General features: G+C 38.2%; 1 protein-coding gene across 10 annotated transcripts in view; it reads right to left on the reverse strand.

Annotated features, from left to right (window-relative positions):
- The window catches only part of ARHGAP24 (Rho GTPase activating protein 24), a 508,913-nt gene that overhangs the window by 31,037 nt on the left and 456,532 nt on the right, over positions 1 to 21,344 (reverse strand). For all 10 annotated transcript variants that reach the window (XM_045079402.1, XM_045079401.1, XM_045079403.1 and 7 more), the window contains one exon: positions 793 to 925. In XM_045079402.1, the coding sequence (XP_044935337.1) occupies positions 793 to 925 (133 nt within the window). The remainder of the gene's footprint in view (positions 1 to 792; positions 926 to 21,344) is intronic.

Genomic DNA, 21,344 nt, shown 5'->3' on the forward strand with positions numbered 1-21,344 from the left:
GGACGAATCATGAGGCTGTGGATGCTGAGAAACAAACTGAGGGTTTTGGTGGGGAGAGGGTGGGGTTGGGTGAGTCTGGTGGTGGGTATTATGGAGGGCACATATTGCATGGAGCACTGGGCATGGTGCATAAACAATGAATTCTGGAATACTGAAAAGAAGTAAATAAAATGGAAAAAATGGTAGATAAGATTTGGTAGGAGGCATTGTTTAGGTAATTTAGAGGGGCTCACAACGAAAAAGAGAATATGAAATAAGGCATCCAATTTGTTCATGGAATGTTTGGCCTGATGTAGCCCACAATTAACCACTTGAGCAAAGTGGGCAAGGACGGCTCATTTCATTTATTAACTTGCAGTTTTCTTTTTGATAAGAGAGGGGATTAAAAATGGGACCTGACTTGTGTGTGTGATATCTAAGTTTGTGTAATGTCAATGAATAAAATAGTGGAAAACAGTCCAAGGATGCGACAAAAGGAAATTTTTTTTTAAATTTTTTTATTTTTTATAAACATATATTTTTATCCCCAGGGGTACAGGTCTGTGAATCACCAGGTTTACACACTTCACAGCACTCACCAAAGCACATACCCTCCCCAATGTCCATAATCCCACCCCCTTCTCCCAAACCCCCTCCCCCCAGCTCACCATAAGTGAGCTTAAGAGTCACTTATGGTTTGTCTCCCTCCTCAAGGTTTGCGACAAAAGGAAATTTACAAATTAAAAACTAAGAACGTTGATTTAAAAAAAGACCCAAATGAAGGTTTTTCTAGAAAGAAATACATCAACTTACAGCTTCTTCGTCCTTGCTGAGCAGTTTGGCACAGGCCAAAAAATCTTCATACTTTGCGTAAGGAATAACTGGTTCCGGAAGTTCTCGGAGATAGAGTTTAAGAAGTGATGCCACTGTGTGTACATCCGTGTTGCTGTGGAGACAGAAGTGGGAAGATATTCTCTGCAGTAAACTTTATTTTACTTCATCCGATTTAGTTTTTCATCAAATCCACATCAAATTCCACACGAGTTGGCAATTCAGTCAGGAAGCTCAGCTTGGAAGAAGCACACACGTTCACAATGCCTGTGACGTGCTGTACCACAGGTGGAGGGGAGAGGGTTCTGGAAGGACTCTGGGAAGCCGCAGTGTGGTTTCAAAATAGTCAGACGTTCAGATACTTTTCTTGTGTGTGTACTTGACATTAAGCAGAAGTGTTAACTTTGGAAAACAGGGCCAATATACCAGACTTTAAATGAAATAGAATACAATCAACAAAAAACACCAAATCCATCGAGGTGTGCATGCATGTATTCAATGTCACAATCAGTTTGGAATCATAGCTTCACTTCCTCTTCTTTAGAAGATATTGGTGCTTGGCTACAGACATCAGAAACTTAGTATTACATGTTATAACTTTTTAAGCAGAACTTATTTTGAAGGTGATTGATTCTCAGCATGATTTCTTGTCTAATATTCTAAGATAGTTGGGAATCTTTAGGGTCTTCTAGAAAGAGAAGGAATATACTACAAAAATGAATAAAGAAAACAAAACCTGCGCTTTGTATAACGTACAAAACTTATTTTTATTCCCTACTGACCATGAGAGTGATAGGATTTCTTTATTTTTTTTTAAGATTTTATTTTTTATTTGACAGAGACAGAGAGAGCACGCACATACAAGTAGGGAGAGTGGCAGGCAGAAGCAGAGGGAGAAGCAGACTTCCCTCAGAGCGGGGAACCCCATTGTGGGGCTCGATCCCAGGACCCTGGGAACATGACCAGAGCCCAAAGGCAGAAGCCTAACTGACTGAGCCACTATACTTTGTGTTCTCTATCTCCATGTTATTCCATGAAGATGGCAGACAGTAAATACTACAGGAGGTGAATTTTGGCTGTGTATTTATTTTTATTTAACTTTGGGTGAAGGGTACAAAGTGTGGCAAGGAGGAACTGGTGGGCAGGGAGTGAAAGGCCAATTGACCTTGAGAAGTAGAAAAGTGGCAGTGAACAAGGTCAGGGATTTAAGTAGGTATTGAGAATGAACATCCCACTCCCAGACTGAGTTGTAGGAAGTCACATGTCCCCAGACAGGTGTACCTTGAAAGCTACCATACTGTTGAATTTCCTGCCTCAGTGAATATTCTCTTGCCTCAAGGGTGACGTGGAAACAGAGCTAACATACAAAACTACAGGGGCTGGGACAATGGGTATCTCAGTTCTCAATTCTGGATTTACTTTGATTTCATCATCTATTTCCCACATGCCTACTCTGTATTGAACTACAGAAACACACAGTGGGTAGGACCTCAAATGGTCAAAAAAAAGATTATTTCAGTCTGTTCAAAATGTATAATCTAGTGGGGATAGGGCATATTAAGTAGATAATAACACAAGTATATAATTGCAAAGTGTGGTGAGTGGTAGTAAGGAAAAGTGTCAGATGATATCTAATAACAAGTGAGGGCTAATGAGGGGTTGGGGTGCTTCTCCAAGGAAATGATGCATAGGCCAAGGTGTGAAGGGGTGTGATAATTAATCAAGTGAGAGCAGAAGCACAAAAGAAGTTCACTCCTGCTTAAAGCAAGGCAGGTAAACAGAGCCACCAGTGAGGGGGAACATCTTGTCCTTGAGGAGGTAACAAAAGCTAAAGGAGAGCCAAGTTCAGAGTGGAACTGGATGAGTTCTGCCTATAGGCCGTGTTCTCACAGAGCCTGGGACTCTACCTTCCCCATATTAGAGAGGGCGAAGGCTGAGCCTCTTTATTTCAGGGTTGAAGTCAGTCAAAGCAGGTGTTTTGTCAACCATTCTGCAGATGTTAAAATGATGGAGGTGATCTAATAAGGCTTGTCTTAAATTAATTTTGTTCTTTCATAAATAAATATAGGTTTTTTGTTTTAAAATTCTGAACTTATAGGCAATATAGAAGACAAGTCAAAGGCTAGTAAAGAAAATAAAAATCACATCCGTGGGACATCTCAAAAACTGAGCCCAAGCTCATTAATTCCTTAAATTACTTTCTACAAACTTTTTTAAACAGATAGTCCTAACATAGTGTCAATGGTAAGACTAGGTTTATTTGTCTCTGGGTGGGTTTTGTTTTTTTTTTTTAACACTATTCCATGCATATCAAAGCCCTTCTGTGTTTCTCTGGCTATGTAGTGAAGAACCCAACCCCTGAAGGTACAATCATGAGTGCTTACAAAACACAGCCTGGGACAGGATAGGCAGTGCAATCAAATATTACAATAAATGATTTCCGTCTTTTGTTTCCTCTCTAAGCCAACCCAACCCGTGACTAGGCTGGTTGTGTTGCCTTCAAAGACAAAGACTAGTGTGTTGGAGTTATTTGAAGATACAGAGAAGAATACCAAAATGAAAGATAAAGTAAGTATAACTTCAATACATGGAGTATGTTATCTATAATTTGTGCAGTTGTCTTACTATATAAATAGAATACATAAAAAATCTTTGCGAATAAAATGTAATAAATAAATTAGGCGATAATTATAAATAAGAAATACACATTGAAAAATGCTGTTCTTGTGTTTCATTGATTCTCCCCGGCACACTGTTTAGAAGTAACTTGCTTGCTACTCTCTTACTATGTCGCTTCTAATGAAGTTGAGCTGTAGTACTGAGGACGTGTGAACACTAGATGGCACCATTGCAAAGTCAGATTAGTCGCAGGGCGCAGACATTGTGAAGGATGAAAGGCTGCAGAATCATTCTTCATCCACCAGTAATTTTCTTAGCATCAGAGCTGCAGTAATGTTCCAAGAATAGAAATATTTGAGCTATGAATCAAGGCAAGAGACGTGGATGGGATGATGATTTTATTCCTTCCCTAAAGTGATGCGTTACATTAGCTTTCTAGCATTAGAGTACACACCCACACAGGGTTAGTTATGTAGAAATGAGGAAGAAAAAAATGACCAAATATTTTCCCCTTTTTTTTTCAATTAACAAAGGTTATTACATTTTTAATTAAGTACTAAAGGTTAAAAATACATTACTCTCTTTTGGGGGCTTTATTAAGCTCGGATTATTCTGTGGACATTGAGACACCTACATTTTCCTGGCATTCTCATTTTTGGCTTTGTCCTTTCCCACTGAATGGAAGGAAGCAATTGCTTCTGGGAAGACTCCAGAAGCAAGTATGTATGGTGGTTCTGATTCACCTCAAGGGGCCCGCAGTCCATCTGCCCTTCTTGCCAGACTGCCACCCACTGCAGCGGGAAGTCTGGTGCTTGTCTGAAAAATCTCTCTGCATATCCACTGCACAAAATGGCAGCCATCTGCGCCTCACTGTCTAGCCTACCTCTCACTGAAAAGCCATGATTCTAATTAATATTTGCTTACTCTGGACAGCCAAATTAATATTGTGTGGTAACTGCCCAGTGTACCTAGGGGAACGTGTCATCTTTGTCCCAGAGAGATATATCTCAGTCTTGAGCAAAGATATGACAGGGCACCTGGTGGCTCAGTCAGTTGAATGTCTGACTCTAAATCTCAGCTCAGGTCTTGATCATGGGGTCATGAATTCAAGCCCTGCATTAAGACTACTTAAAAAAAAAAAAAAAAAAAAAAAGGAAGCAACCGCACTGTGACAAGTCAGTGTACAATGGAGGATTAAGATACCTAACCTGGTTAGTAATAATGATAATAACAGCAGCATCAGCAGCAACACATGTACAAACATTTCACCGTACATCGGGCCTGTGAGCAGGTCCTGGTACTACCCTATTTTGGGTACTTGAACAAGACACCACCCTGGTATGAAATTCTTTCTGGCTAATCACTAAGATACAAGTGGTTTTTAAAGCCTTTTGGTAGAAATTCAAGACTATTTGCTAATGTAGAAACATTATACAAACCTCAGGTCTCTTTCGCTCAGCTGGTGGTAGAATCTGTTTTCAGAAATTAAGATGAATAATCAGGCACATTCTATTCAGGGATGACAAAGAGGCAGAGACAGGCCCCAGGATCCTGAGTAAAGGAGCCTGCAGAGCAGAAGATGCTCATAGCACGTGTCCCTTCATTGATCAACATACGGGTTTCGTTTTCTGCTTAGATTGTACTTGGACTTTACTTCTGAATCCTGCTTCCTCATGTACAGTCTTTTTACCAAGCTTAAAGGGAGGATTTCATGACTTTTACTGACTGATCTAATTTCGTATTCTCATGCGTGTGCCTTTGGTCATTCTGGAATCCATCTACTGATATTAGTTCCCGATAATATTTCCCAAATGCTTATGGTGGGCATGGCTTCGTGCCACATGCTGGGGGACACAGAAATGAACAATGTAGATCTTTTTGTCCCTCTTGGGCTTATATCTCTAACTAATCACCAACAATATTTTTCCATACCATGCCTCTACTTCTTAACATTTCCTGTAAATTCTGGCTGCTAAGTTGCCAGCAGGTGTGAGATCTTAAGAATGCTCTTCACAGGGGCATCTGGGTGGCTCAGTGGGTTAAGCCTCTGCTTTCAGCTCAGGTTATGATCTCAGGGTCCTAGGATCAAGCCCCGCATCAGGCTCTCTGCTCAGCAGGGAGCCTGAATCCCCCTCTCTCTTTCTGCCTGCCTCTCAGCCTACTTGTGATCTCTCTCTCTGTCAAGTAAATAAATAAAATCTTTAAAAAAAGAGAAGAGAGAGAAAAAGAATGTTCTTTACAGTTCCCAGAAATCGTCTTCTCTATTTATACTCTGTGTACCATATAGGCCGCTCTTACTAATCTGAATAAGGATAAAGAAGTGTGACAACAATCCTTCATCTGCTATCTCCACCCACTCCTTCCCTGATAAACAGACTCTAATCCATGGATCAGTTCAAATGCCACAGTAATTACAAGTATAATACTACACAAGCAAAACCTTGAAACTCTGAGGTCTCGTAATTAGAAATGAGAATTTTTCACCCTGGATGCTAGGGGCAGAACACAACATCATCTGTTGATTTTACTGAATAGAATAAATTTCCAATGCATCCACACTGGAAATTACTAAATATACTATGAACTTATTTGCAACACACAAACACAATGAGATGACCCAAAATTCGCTTGGAATTACGAAAAAAAAAAAAAAAGTCAGGTCCATCAAACTCCAGGGAGAACATACAGGAGACTGAAGCCATTCAGCCACTCTTATCATGGTGAAGACTGCCATCAAGTTGTCTTAATCAACATGTTGTTCTTTCCACCAAATTCACAAAGGCAGAGAAAAGCAAATCTGAAGATAGTAAGCAGTTCCAAACGAAACTAAATGTTTACAAGAAAAGCCTGGCTCTGTTCAAACTTTTTTTTTAATTTTTAAACTTATCTGTCAAAACCACTACACTTCTCAGCAGTGCAACTTGAATCTGGTTCTATCATGGCTCACTGTTTTATGTGTCACCACTGAATTATATACAACAAGAAGACACTTTAACCTGTCTGGACTACACTGAGTTAGTGTTTCTGCCACTAATTTAAACAAGATTCCTGGCTTAAAAGTAATGATGGCAGAGAGTGGAATGATGATCTCCACTGTGGACTGAGCTGTGCCCCCTCCCTCATTCATCTGCTGTTGCCCTAACCTTTGGTGGGATGGTATTTGGAGCTGGAACCTTTGGGAGATAATTGGGGCTAGAAGAGGTCATGAGAATAGGACCCTGGTTTGATGAGATGGGTGCCCTTGGAAGAAAAGACACCAGCAAGCCTTCTCCCCAACCTCTTGGTCCCTTATACATGTGAGGATAAAAGGCCATGTGAGCCCAGGCGGAGAAGACATTTGTCTAAAGCCAAAATGAGAGCCCTTATCAGAATCTGACTGAGCGAGCACCCTGATCTCAGACTTCCAGCCTCAGAGCCACGAGAAAAGAAATTTCTGTTGGTTACATCACCCAGTCTATGACATTTCATCATGGCAGTCTGAGGTAGCTAATCCAAAATCCACATCTCCTATGCATACCCATAAAACCATTATTTGTACTGCTAAGGTACTAGGTAAGGAAACGTTAGCAGAGAGTTAGAAACGCACTTGCAGATAATGTGGATTTATGGAAATACTGTCAGACAGATTGATGTGATAGAGAAAAATGTCAACAACTTTGGTTGCACCCTAGAGTCGCATGGAAAGTCTTTCCAAAATACTGGTGCCTGGGTCCTATATATTCTGATATAACTGGTGGGGCAGGGAGACTTTCAAAAAGCTGCTCAGATGATTCCCACATGCTGTCATGGTCGAGAAACAACCATATGGAACACGCATTGGAGGTAGAAAAGCTCCAAGGAAAGGAGGCAATTCTGATGTGGAATGCTCGCAGGGTCACAAAATCCAATCTGGCCACTCTATCACCCATGGGACTCTACTAGTTATACACTCATCTGTCCAGCATTCCCTGACAGAAGACAGGTGGGAGTAACGTTGGCCCAGAGACACTGTTATACTTAAATGAAATTGTCACATTGACCTTTCCTTTCCTATTCCTGGAATTACACATATGTATAGTTGTATGCGGGTTAGATGCTTCCCTCACAGCACTAGCTGAACACATGAAAAGAATATCTGATAGTTTGATATACAACCAGCACACCATACATGTCAGCACATGAATGCACGCATGCACACATGTGTGCCTCCACACACTGACATGTGTATAAGATACATAAAGTAACAGATAAGACACTCTGTAGTGTCCCTGTCGAAAGAGATTCTTTTGAGCAACTTGAGTTTGGTGAGTCCAAATAACAGACCCCTCAAAGAGAAAGTAGCTACATCCCCACACTGGAAAAAAAAAATCATGGATATTTGTCCATTTGTTTTGTTTTTTTTTTAAAGATTTTATTTATTTATTTGACAGACAGAGATCACAAGTAGTCAGAGAGGCAGGCAGAGAGAGAGGAAGGGAAGCAGGCTCCCTGCTGAGCAGAGAGCCCGACACGGGACTTGATCCCAGGACCCTGAGATCATGACCCGAGCTGAAGGCAGCAGCTTAACCCACTGAGCCACCCAGGCGCCCCCATTTGTTATTTTTGATGCATATTTCCCATAGGTGTTTCTCATTGCATTACTATTGTTATTGTTACTTCTGTTGTCGTTGTTTGCCACCACTCTCCTCCTCCTTACCTGGCCATCAGTCCTTACCAGGCAGTTCCCCAGTTTTCTTTCACTGGCTTCTAAGTGCCATTTTCCTGGAATCTATGCACACTGAGCTCAACTGTCACTTTTCTATAATAACTACAAAACACACCCCTTCACAACAGACCTTTCCATTGAATTTGTAGATGTTCCATACATACTTTGAACTACATATAAACAAAGCTGGAGAACAACAAAAAAACCTTGCAATAAAATTATTCCTTCTTTGCCATTTTCTCAACCATGGATGGCAGCACCATTTATACAAATAAACACGAAACCTAGAAGTCAGACTAAATTTTGCTTTCCCCGACACCCTAAATCTAACAGTGGTTAGTGATTCTCAGACTGGGCTACCCATTGGAATCCCCTGGAAAGTTTATAAGATACTCATGAATGAAACCTATATATTATGATGTAAAACCTTATGAATCAATTCCCTTTTCAGTAGTCTCAGTGACATTGCTCAAGTTCAAGTTCATATCACTCATCTCCATTAATGTAACATAATGCCAGCTGGTTTTTCTGTTGCATGCTTATCTTCCTATACCCAGTCCCCTGAACATAAGCATATAGGTGGTAATGATTAATTACAAATAAATATAAAGGACAAGTAAAATGCCTTGCTATGTAGCTTTTGAATGCTGTGTTTGAATGCAAAGGGAAAATGTATAAGCATATATAGATAAATATACGTAACAAAGAAACATATATACTTAGTTTATACATCACTCATTAGAGTTGTCATTTAGTTTGAGGTACAGAGTATCAATTCACTTTATAAATAGCTAATATGTCTAAGTAAATTAAATTCTTATATTAAAGAATGAAAATACAGTCTTTTTCCATTATAGGACCAAGATGCTTTCACTGGAGAAGAAAGACTAGTGGGATTGAGACATTTATAAGGCTTGATGTAGAATATTCACAGAAGTTTCCTTAAAGAGGTATTATATCAGTATAACCTTTTTAACAGGCTACCTTGTACAGACATATGCATTCACTTCCAACAACAGTAACAAAAGACTAAAACCGTAAGTTTCAGGCAGTAGATAAGTTCTGAAAAACCAATGTATAGCATACTGAATATAGTCAAAGATGCTATTTTATAAGCCTCCAAGTTGCTAAGAGCCTAGATTTTGAAGCTCTCAGCACAAAAAGAGAAATTATAATTATGTGACCTGATGGGCGAAGTTGGCTAACACTATGGTGTAATCATACTGCAATACATAAATGTACCGGACCGACACATTGTGTACCTTAAACTTATACAATGTTATATGTCAATTATAGCACCACAAAAACAAATAATTTTAAAACAATGTGTTGTTGGTTACTAACTAATCAACATGGCTATTAATATGAGTTAATATGTCCCTCCAACTCTGGTGATTTGGGACCTAAGTATCAATGTTATATACAAGTTTACCTTAGAAGCAATATTCAAATGCATATGATACAGTCATGCTATAAATGACATTAATATTATCCAAAGTCTTAAGAGCCAAGTCATAAAGTTTTTTCTATAGAAATTAAAGCTGAAGTCAATGAAGTCACAAAGATTTTCTTATTAAACTGAGATCCTACTCAGTATTAATGATGCAAATAATTGCTTAGAAAAAGGATAAACCTAAGGAATGATTTGAAAGTCACCAATGACAGAGATTAGGGTTTAGGGATAGCCTGTTTACAAACCACAGAGATTGTATTTTACGTGTGTGGGTATCTCTACATCCTACACATATACACACCACATATACACACATACACCTACATATTGCATACACATAAATATATATTTTGTTCTTTGTAGAATTAAATATATATATATATTTATATATATATAAATATATATATATATATATATATATATATATATATATCCAGTCGGGTACAAAGAAAACTAAGACACTTCATGATTAACTGACTATAAATGTTGGACTTTGTTTTCGCTAACTAGTGCCAGATCTTCATTGCATTTATTTGTAACTGTTTTAGGAGAAAGTTCAAGCCTTTGAGGTTTTCCAGAGTATCTAAACTTGCCCAAGGATGAAGAAGAGAGTTTGCTCAGGGTTTTTTATTAAACATGAGCATTCTTTTTTTTTTTTTTTTAAAGATCTTATTTATTTATTTGAGAGAGAGAGAGTGAAAGAGAAAGAGCACAAGTAGGGTGAAGGGCAGAGGGAGAGGAAGACTCTCTGCCAAGCATGGAGCCTAATGTGGGCCTCCACCTGGGGACCGATGGAAGGGACAGATGTCAGTCAAAGGCCGACGCCTAATCGACTGACCCTCCCAGCTGCCCCAAAATGAGCAATATTAATCTAGGTTGGGAGTCATGCTGAAGTAATGGCTACCCGTTAGCATTTTCCCTGGCTATTCAATGGAACATAATTTCCTAAACTCACAAAGTGTAAAATAAATGTTTAAAAATGTAAGACTGATGAAAAATATTAGAAGATTATTGTTGACCTAAATGACCCATTTTTAGGTGGGTGTAAAGAGACTAATCACAGTGAGAGATATAAGAAAATCCATTTACAGGAAATTTAAAACTATGCTGGGCAAATAGCACTATTCAATGGATTATGTGACTATGGTTTGAGGGAGGTGGGGTAAGACATCCCTTGCTCACTTCACATCTCCTCTAGGAATGGCTCATCAATAAAAATAACTAGACAAAATACTTTATATCATCTAAGTATACTATGATTATGTAATTATCTAATTAGATTTTATAAGTGGGAAGCTTTCTGTTCTTGCTTAAATGGGATATACTATTTTTCCTAACATTTGACTCCTAACATACAGACCCTGAAGGCATTCTTTCACAGAGTTTACATGGCTCTACCAGTTTCCATGTCTTTACATTAGTAAATGTATATACCTGAGACTTTATCACATAGCCCTTTCTTCAACTGTACCGAGGACTTGAAGGGCTATAGGTTGCAATTTCAGTTTCATATGGTCCTCATAATCTTGGCAAGCAGTTAATGAATTTGGCTCAGCTACAATTAAAAAGTTACAGCTGCATTTAGTTACTTGACAATTTTATATTGTTTGATTACATATTTTTCCCTTTACTAAACTCTGCAGATGGAATTTCAGGAGAAACAAAAAAATGTGCTCATCATGATACAGTCAACAATTTATTTTTTTCCTAGAGATTTCAGATTATGCAACTAAGGATTTCCCAGAGAAGCATTGTTGAGGTTCTGGTGCTAAGGGGGTATATTTATGCTAAAAAATGTATTTTTAAATATTCTTAATAGGATTTAAAACATATATACATACTTTGATCTTTCTATTTTAAAATAAAATGGAACCAAATATCATAATAATTTTCTAGCTAACAAAAACTAAATAGCAATCAATATTTTCTTAATATATATTATATATATATATTTATTTTTTTCTTATTAATGTGTCCCAACACTGACTTTACTGCATATTGCCCATTTTCTTGCATAACAACCACATGTTTGGAGAATTTTGATTACCTGATACTGGGATAAACAATGAATGATGAAACATTCTTTTCCAGAAACATTATTTTTTTCCAGTAAAGTCAGTAAGGTAGAAAACAAAACCTTTGTGTCTTATAGAGAAAAGGAAATAGAAGCCTCGCTGAATCTCTAATAGTGCTGAAAGGAACTTAAAAGGATTTGCCGATATATCCAGGTGAGTCTACAAATCAACACCAAAACCAGCCAAGTCCATGCAAAACTCATTCCTTCTCTGAACACTTAAACAGTTTTTTTGTTTTTGTCTTTGTTTTTTTAAGATTTTACTTATTTATTCGACCGGGGCGGGGGGGTGGTGGGGGAATACAAGCAGGGCGAGTAGGAATGGGAGAAGCAGGCTCCCTGCTGAGCAGGGGGCCTGATGCTGGCCTCGATTCCAGAATCCTGGGATCATGACCTGAGCCGAAGGCAGACACTTAATGACTGAGTCACCCAGGTGCCCCAGCAGACTTTTGTTTTAACACAAAAGCATTCTTAATGTATAGGCTAAATGACACCATCCCAGTTTTTTTTTTTTTTTTTTTTTTTTTTTTTTGTGGATATATATATATAGAGGGAAAGGACAAAAAGCTTTAAAAAAAAATCCAGTTGTACACTTATTGGGTGTCTCATACTAAAATCTGTCATGCTTCTTGTTGGAAAGGATGCTTTGCTCCCATATATACAGAAATTTATTCTATTAGTGCTGTTTTCCACTTGAACCATTTTTAAGAAAAGTCAGAGTAAGTAGGAAGAAAGAGAAATAAAATTTTACTGAGTAGTAGAAAGGGGTTTTGGTTATGTTTCATTGTTTTGTTATAAGTTAAAATCTAGTTCACTTTGGGAGTGAGCTGCACTCATCTTCACGAGAGCATTTCTGGAGTACAAAACAAACAGAGGTACTGAGCTTAATTTAGAGCTGTGGCTCTTGGGAAATTACAAACCCATTCATAAGATTATGACTCTGTACTGACACAGGCAGGCATTTTGCGTCAGTTGACAAAAATGATACCCTGACAGAATTTTAGAAGTTGTCTTGAAATATGACAAGTTTCAGGCTTCCTAAATTGAAGGCTTTGAAAATAAGCACATGAATTCTCTACTTACTGAGATATCAAAAATACTGGCATCCTTTCATTCAATAAATACATTCAAAATATATTCCTTTTATCCTTTTATTCAACATAGGTTTATTATGAGCCTATGCCGTATCAGACATTTTTCTAGGTGCTAGGGATAAAAAAGGTGATCAAGATTCATAAAATTCCCCACTTTCTTAAGCTCATATTCTATATAAGTGTAGAGTTCTATTTTATGAGTAGAGTGTTTTTTTTAAGATTTTATTTATTTATTTGACAGACAGAGATCACAAGTAGACAGAGAGGCAGGCAGAGAGAGAGGAAGGGAAGCAGGCTCCCCACCGAGCTGAGAGCCTGATGCGGGGCTCCATCCCAGGACCCTGGGATCGTGACCTGAGCCCAAGGCAGAAGCTTTAACCCACTGAGCCACCTAGGCGCCCCTGAATAGAGAGTTTTAAATGAATATCCACAGTGATATCCTCATGGTTATGAAGATACATGCTCCTGTGGGATCACAGTTATTTATTGTGATCCTAAATAGAAACTTCCAGAACATTATTTTTGATTCTTCAGCAATTTTTAACCATTTCCTTATAATAATAAATTATCCAGATAATCAGAGGGATCAAACATTTTAAAACCGTATGGCTTCTAAGGGGCACATGTAAGTCGTTCATAAACACATAAAAAGATACACATCAGTAGTCATTAGGGAAATGCAAATTAAAACCATGATACCATTGCACATTCACTGAAACGGTTAGAACTTTAAAAAATGGCACATTAATCCATTGCTGGTAGAAATATGAAATGGTGCAGCCACTCTGGAAAACAGTTTGCCAGTTCCCCAAGTGTTAAACATAGATATGACAATTTTACTTCGAGGCATATACCCAGGAGGTGAAAGTCTATGTCCATGCAAAAAATTGTGCATGCATGGTCATGGCAACATTACTGGTAAGAGCCAAACAATGGAAACAACAGAAATATCTACCAATAGATAGATGAATAAACGAAATGTAGTATGTCCTCGGTATGAAATTCTATTCATCAACAAAAAGTAACAAACTACTGATATATGTATAACACGGACAAATATTAAGAATATTACACTAAGCAAAAGAAGCTGGATGCAAGTGGCCAAAAATTGAATAATTCCACATCCAGAAAAGGGAAACTCTATAGAGAGAGAAAGTAGATTAGTGGTTGCCCGGGAAATGAGGGCTACTGGAAATAAGTAAATGGCATAAGGGATGTTATTTGGGTGATGAAAATGTTCCAAACCGTTAGGTAGTAATGGCTGCATAACTTGGTAAATTTGTCAAAAATCACTGCATTCCACCATTGCAATGAGTAAATCACATGATATATAAAATATGACTCTAAGTTTGTGTCAGAAAACACACTCTTTTAAGGAATGCACTTTCACCAAGTGCATGCAAGAATATTTGCAATCTGACTTCCAAGATACAAACAAGCACCCACTTTCAGAATATAAAACCTTGCTGGCATCTTACTTCTTTCAATAGGAATTGCCATGGAGATTTCAAAACAGGCATGAAGATATCCTAGATTAAAAACACTGAAGAGCTTAGGTTCAAGCATAGGTTCAAGCCTATTACTTTTCCTTGTCATATAAAATGTTAGAATAGTCATTATCATCAAGATCATAATACCTATGACAATGACAATAAATGTGCTCAGTGTCTTATTTCATTATATCATTTCTTTTGGTGTTTTTGTTCCATTTTGGTTTATTTATATATTTAGTTAGTTAGTTGTGTTTTTTTTAATCAAGATTTTAATTTTAATTCCAGCATAGTTAACATATATATTGTTTTATTTTTAAGTGCATTAATACAACAACCCTGCGGGTTAATTATGATTTTCATTTTTTACATGAGGAAACTAGGGGTTTTAAGAAGTGAAGTAAGCAGTCGCAGGTTGTTAACTTAGATTATAAATGGTGGGCCTGCCTGAACTCTTATTCTTACACTGCCTCCTGGCAAATAAGTATACAAACACGGACTGACATGCCAAATACTGTGAAACTTCTTGTTAATTAACTATTTTTATTCATAACTCAGTCAGGTTTCCGTGGAAGTGAGCTCCAAATTTATTCAAAGATAAGTTGACCTCATACTGGTCAGAATGGCTAAAATGAACAAGTCAGGAAACAATAAAAGTTGGCAAGGATACAGAAAATGGAGAAACCTCTCACACTTTTGGTGGGAATGCAAGCTGGTACAGCCAGCTTGGAAAACAGTAGGGAGGTTCCTCAAGAAGTTAAGAAACAGAGCTACCCTATGACCCAAAAATTGTACTAAAAGGCATTTATCCAAAGGATACAAACATAGTGATTCAAAGTGGCACATACACTCTAATGTTTATAGCAGCAATGTCCACAATAGCCAAACTATGGAAAGAACCCAGATGTCCAGCAACAGATGAATGGATAAAGAAGATGTGGTACAGGAACACCTGGGTGACTCAGTCTGTTAAGTGTCTGCCTTTGGCTCAGGTCACGGTCTTGGGGTCCTGGGGTGGAACCTCATGTTGGGCTCCCTGCTCAGTGGTGAGTCTGCTTTTCCCTCTCTCTCTGCCTTCCACTCCTACTCATGTTCTTGCTCTCAAATAAATAAATAAAATTCAAAAGATAAAAATAAAAAAAGATGTAAGATGATATGTGTGTACACACACACACAGGAATACTACGCAGCCATCAAAAAGAATGAAATTTTGTCATTTGCAATAATGTGGATGGAACTATAGTGTATTACATTAAGTGAAATAAGTCAGTCAGAGTAGGACAAATACCATATGATTTCACTCATATGTGGAATTTAAGAAACAAAACAGATGATTATAGGAGAAGGGAAGGAAAAATAAAAGAAGATTAAAAGCAGAGAGGGAAGCAAACAATAAGAGACTCTTATCCATCCGGAACAAAGTGAGGATTGCTGGAGGGGTGGTGGGTGGGGGATGGGCATTAAGGAGGACAATTGCTGTGCTGAGCACTAGGTGTTATAGGTAAGTGATCAATCACTAGATTCTACTCCTGAAACTGATAATACATTACATGTTAAATAACTTGAATTTAAATAAAATTTTCAAAAAAGAAAAAAAAAACTAAAAAAGAAAGATAAATAGAAAGGAAAGGAAAGCTCATGTTCTTGCTTTCCAATGTACAGGCTTTTTGATATATCATCAAGAGAGTAAGGACCATGAAACATGACAGATTTCTAGCTAACAACCCGCACTACATAAAATATTTAATAAATACCCATTCATGTGAATATTTCCCACATACAAAATATTTCCCTTTACAGTTCATTAATTTTTCAGATCCTGGTATGTTTACAAAGAGGTTTCAGGGAACCCTAGTGAGTTACACTCATTTTTCAAATTAGGTAAGATGCCACGTGTTCAGGGAAGGGGGCCTGTCCGTGTTGCTTAAGAGTGATCTGAAGTGTGGGCTATCCCAAGCAAATAAACACAACACTAAGGGATATCAAATCACACAATGGGAACCTTAGTCCTTTTCTGATTCTTTTACCTCTTCTGATTATATCAAGTAGGGAGCACCGGTTGGAAATGAGAGAAGTGTTGAGATAGTACCATCACTTGCCAATCTCTGTTTTCATCAAGTACACAGAAGGCCTTAGGGCCAGTCTTCAGAAAGCAGCTGTATTCAGCTGGCATTTAATAACACATCTTGTTGTCATTGCATTGTGATTTATGGTGCGTGTGCTGGTTTTCAACGAACAATAATGATATCAAATTCCTTTACAACAAAACTGATAAAACAGTGAATAAATTTAAAGGGAAATATTCAAGCTGGTACAGGTGTTCCATGGAGATGGCTAAAATCGTGACGGTACTATGGGAATGACAGAAGTTTGGGAAGGACTCTAAGGCGATGCTTATCAAATCTGGTCACGCCCACAGAGTATTGAAGAACTGCATCAAAACTAGGAATGTCAGACGTCACCACAGTTCAACAGCTGTTCAGGTCATCGGAGGGCTGACTCCTCTCGTGGCTTCAGAGAATCACTTAGGGTGTTGAAAACAAGGTAACCAGTTTACCACCTACATGTTCAGGGCTTGCCTTGGGCAAACTCCTGGGAGTCAGGTCTTTGCGTTCCCAGCTCTTCGCCTATCCACATGCCCTTAAGCTACCACTCACTTTCTTCCATCAAATCCTACGAGTAGATCCTTTATTCACACTATGGTACAAAGGCTCTGTAACTGTATGGTTTGCTACTGAACTCCCCAGTGTTTGATCTTTCACCTGGATCATAGCATAAAGGTGCAGGCAAGTTCTTTTTTAGATTGTTCTAAAATTTCAGGCCCATTTCAGCAGGTAGGAAAGAATATATTTTACACATTAACAATACAGCTCAGAAAATAAATTCTCTTTCACAGTAGCTTAAGACCAGCCCAACTGAGTCAGAACTAATGTGTTGCTTCTAATAAGGTCATGAAGTTGATTTTTTTTCTCTCATTTCATATATAAGAAAACTATCACTTCTAAGGGTACACATTCCTGTACCCTATGGTCTGGCTAGTATTTTCCAAGTTATGATTAGAGAACCATGCATATAAGAATTACTTGGGAATTATTTGAAATTCAAGTTCTGATGCATCCTCCAACCTTTTAAAATCTCAGTGAGAGCTGGTGGCGTGTAAGCTTCTGAACCTAGAAATACCTCTCAGGGTCATCCCTATGCAAACGAATATTTGAGAAGTTCCACTGTCTATAGTGCCCCCCGCTTCAAGTCTACCTTTTATAACTTAGGTCAGAAATACTCAAAGCTATATTGCTACTCAGAAGATAAAAATTAAAATACGTGTCTGGCTTTTCCACCTTCTAAGTTTTAGACCTTTTAAAAAAAATTATCTCTGTAGAATTGCAGTTTGGTTAGTGATCCTAATTCAGTCACCAAAATAAATTTAAAAATGAGCAAGATGGTAGAAGAAAAGAAAGAGGGTAAAGACAAAAGGACCAGAGTATGTGGGAAAGTGTCTGGGGTACCAGGGATAGCACTTATGGGATTTTGGACAAAATGTATAAAATCATTGGCTTCTACAGCCTTCTGTCCTTGCTCTTTTAAACACGTGTGTTATAAGCACATAGTTTTGTTGTTGTTGTTTTGTTTTGTTTTGTTTTTTTGTCGCTGAACAATTAATGCTCTGATGGTGACACCCACATGGACATTCTTGATCCTGTCTTCCCAGCAACTGCAAAATGTATCTTCTTTAACAGCTGAGGCCACCTGGAGAGTTGTGGAAATGAAAGAACATTCCTCTTCTAATCTGATTTTACACATTCTGTATTTCATTTTTATCCCCTCAAAGTGGGGATATTTAATATAAAATGTTATATTTTAATTTGTTTTCATTTCTCAATAGAAATAACAAAGAAAAGAATGGTTAGGAACTTTGATATCTGCTGTTTTTTACATTTGACATCAACTGATAAAATACAAATTCTTTCTGGTCAATGAAAATGTTCTTTCTCACAAAATTCATTTTGGTCAAGGAGTCTGTGGGAATATGTCATCTAACTGCAGGAACAAAAAGTCATGTATACATAAAAGTCTTAAACTTGAACCTCCGAACTGGAAAATAGCATGAGGTAACTGAAGAATAGAAAGTGCATTGTTTAATAAAAGCTGGTCCATGTGCCTGAAACCTCTCTAAATTTAAATAATGTATGTTCCAAATTTCTTTTTCTCATTTTTTTTTCTCCACAGAATATACTTCTTCTCATTCAAATATGATATAATATTTTCCAAATGGATCCCTAGCTTCAAAAGCACAGGTGGATGATGACTTACTACATAGTCCTTGAAACCATGTTTGTGAAAAACACTTAGTGACATGGAAGTTGTTCCTGATACAATGTTAACAAGAAAAGGCAAGATGTAAAAACTGTGTGATTCCAATACTTTGTATATATACCTACCTGTATTTAGATGCATCTGTATTTTTTAAGTTCCTACACATCTACTTATTTATACATTAAAACATAGCAAGAGCTCCCTGGCTTGTTTACTTTTGAAATATACATCCCCCCTTCTTATGTTCTATGTTCTAAATTGTATACAAAATGTTATAATTTAAAATATGATCTTAATAATATTTTAATTAAATTTTAATAACACCTTATACTGTTATACTTTTTTAAAGTTATTAATAAAGTTTGCTTTAAAAATAAAACTTTAGGGCATAGTATTGGAGCTTCAATAACATTAGTCCTAATATTAAAATTAGAGATTATTTTTGCAGAATTCCTGTGCAAATTTCTTTGTATATTTTAACATGTATGGAGATGAAAGCTACATCTTGATTCTTTGTGAGACAGAAGCACTATGAGGGTACACAGGGGAATATATTTCTCACTTTTTCTCATACTTCATAATGAAAAATTTCTGCCTTTCATTTTACATCCTAATAGCTATTGAAAACATTATACACAGTCTCTATTTTTTAACTTATACTCTTTTAAAAATCATTTTGGGGGCGCCTGGGTGGCTCAGTGGGTTAAAACCTCTGCCTTCGGCTCAGGTCATGATCCCAGAGTCCTGGGATCAAGCCCCCAGGGAACTTACTTAAAACCAAGTCTGGGAAACCAGTCCCAGGTAACAAAGCCCAAATACAAGGGCGGGTCAGGTCAGGTGGAGATAATAGCCCAAATGCAGGGATGAGTCAGGTCAGGTGGAGACGTCCGTCCAATCTGTAAAGCTCGCATACCGTCTCTCTAGCTACCAAGGAGTGTGAGCCTGGCCTTTTGGGCTCCAATTCTCACCAAGGTGATAGGCTAGTTCAAATAACTACTATGGGGTGAACTGTAGTTCAATTGGCCACCCATGTGTGACCTAGCATGACTGTGCAGCTTTCTTTGTGTGTTACAATCTCATTCGCCACCTGTGTGTGGCCAGGCTCAACCACATGGCCTTTGCTCTATAAAAGTTAGTCTGGAAAGCAGGGAGGGGTTGCTCTCTCTGTAAGGGGTGGCCCTTACAAAACTGTCGGTTTAATTTTTGATGCTTGGCGCAAAATAAAGCTTTGCTTGACCTTTGCTTTGTATCAGTCTCTCTTTTTTGACCATGGACTCATTATTGGGGGACCCAACAATAAGAGAACTGACTTTGTGTTTAACACAAAGGTGTTTAAGTGTCTAAGACATACTAAACATTCCAGTATTATCTGTTGAATGAATGAATGAGATGGACTGTCTCCAAAGGTGATTGTCAGTAATTCATGTCACTCCTTCTACCAAGAGGTAGAACCAATTTTTAATCTCTTTTCATCTGAACTGCCCTTACAATTTACTTTGGACCAACAGTATGCAGTGGATGTGATGTTGTACCAGTTCTGGGCCTAACCCTTCACAGGCCTTAAGGCTTCCACGCTTACAGTCTTTCAGTCCCAAGATACTATGTAAAAAATTCTGGTTAAAGAGAAAAGCCCCGTAGGACACAAGACTGCAGAGAGAAAGAGAGAGGCTCAGCCCACCATTAGCCATTTCAGTGAGCTGAGCGTCAGCACCAGGCTTGGACGGTAGCTCTCTTGGCTACAGCAGCTACATTAGATCATGGCAACTGATAACATGTCTTTGCCAAGCTCTGCGCAAATGCAGAATCTTGGTTTTAAACCCAAAAGGTTGGACTGGCTTGCTATGTAGCAAGAGCTCCCTGAAACAGTCCCGGAACCAAAGATTGGGGGCAGCCACAAAGAAACTCTAAAGTAGAGCACTGGCTTTTTCCCATCAGTGTTGGACAGTCATGAGGAGACTATAAGAGCTGGAAAAGCAACAAGAAAATTGCTATTAGTAGCTAGAGAAAGATGAGCCTGCAGAGCTTATTAAAATGTGATGGAAAAATTTGCAAGGCTATCGCCTGCCATTACTCAGAATGCAGAAAATGTTCGATGAAGCTAATTAGAAACTGTTCAGCTCTGAAGAAGAATTTAGAGAGACTCTAGTGGCCCTGAGACAGTGTCTCCAGCTGGTGAAATCTTCTCAAAGTAAGAAATGGCCCCAGGGCAAAGATAAAATCCAGGGTGCTGCCAGTAAAACATTACCTGAAGGTCAAGACCAGATGGTGGTCAGAGACTCATTAAAACCTCTGAAAGACTGAAGGTAGTACCTCACAGATTCTCTCAGCAATACAAAAATATTTAGAAAGAATCCTACGATTATTCCATAAAATGCTGACTCATAGACCCCTTAAGGCAGGACCTGATACACAGGGATTTATGGGTGTGACTTTGTTTCAGCAAGAGGATTACAATTTGACACTTCCAAGGTTTTTAAAGACATGGCAGCTTGGGATAAAAAGGGTGGTACCAGTTCAAAATGAAAAAAGAAGTTTTGAGATCTCAACTTTCTATGCGCAGAAGTGGCTGAGAAACTATTCCTAAAAAAGTGAACCATTTCTTGGGGGGTGGGGTGTGGGTAGAAGTCTTATGGAGCAAAACCAGGGTTCCAGAGAAGATCAAAAAGTAGAGAAGAGTCAAAGATTAAAGAACCAAGCCCTAACCTCGGCACATTTCCCACTTTCCCACTGCCCAGAAGAGGGGCCCTGAGAACATGTGTCCAGCAGGAGTTCAGAATTATGGATGGAAATCTAATCACAGTCTTTG

This window comes from Mustela putorius, unplaced genomic scaffold (genome assembly GCF_011764305.1).
Source record: "Mustela putorius furo isolate JIRA1106 unplaced genomic scaffold, ASM1176430v1.1 tig00000382_pilon_pilon_pilon, whole genome shotgun sequence".
Taxonomy (NCBI): Eukaryota; Metazoa; Chordata; class Mammalia; order Carnivora; family Mustelidae; genus Mustela; species Mustela putorius.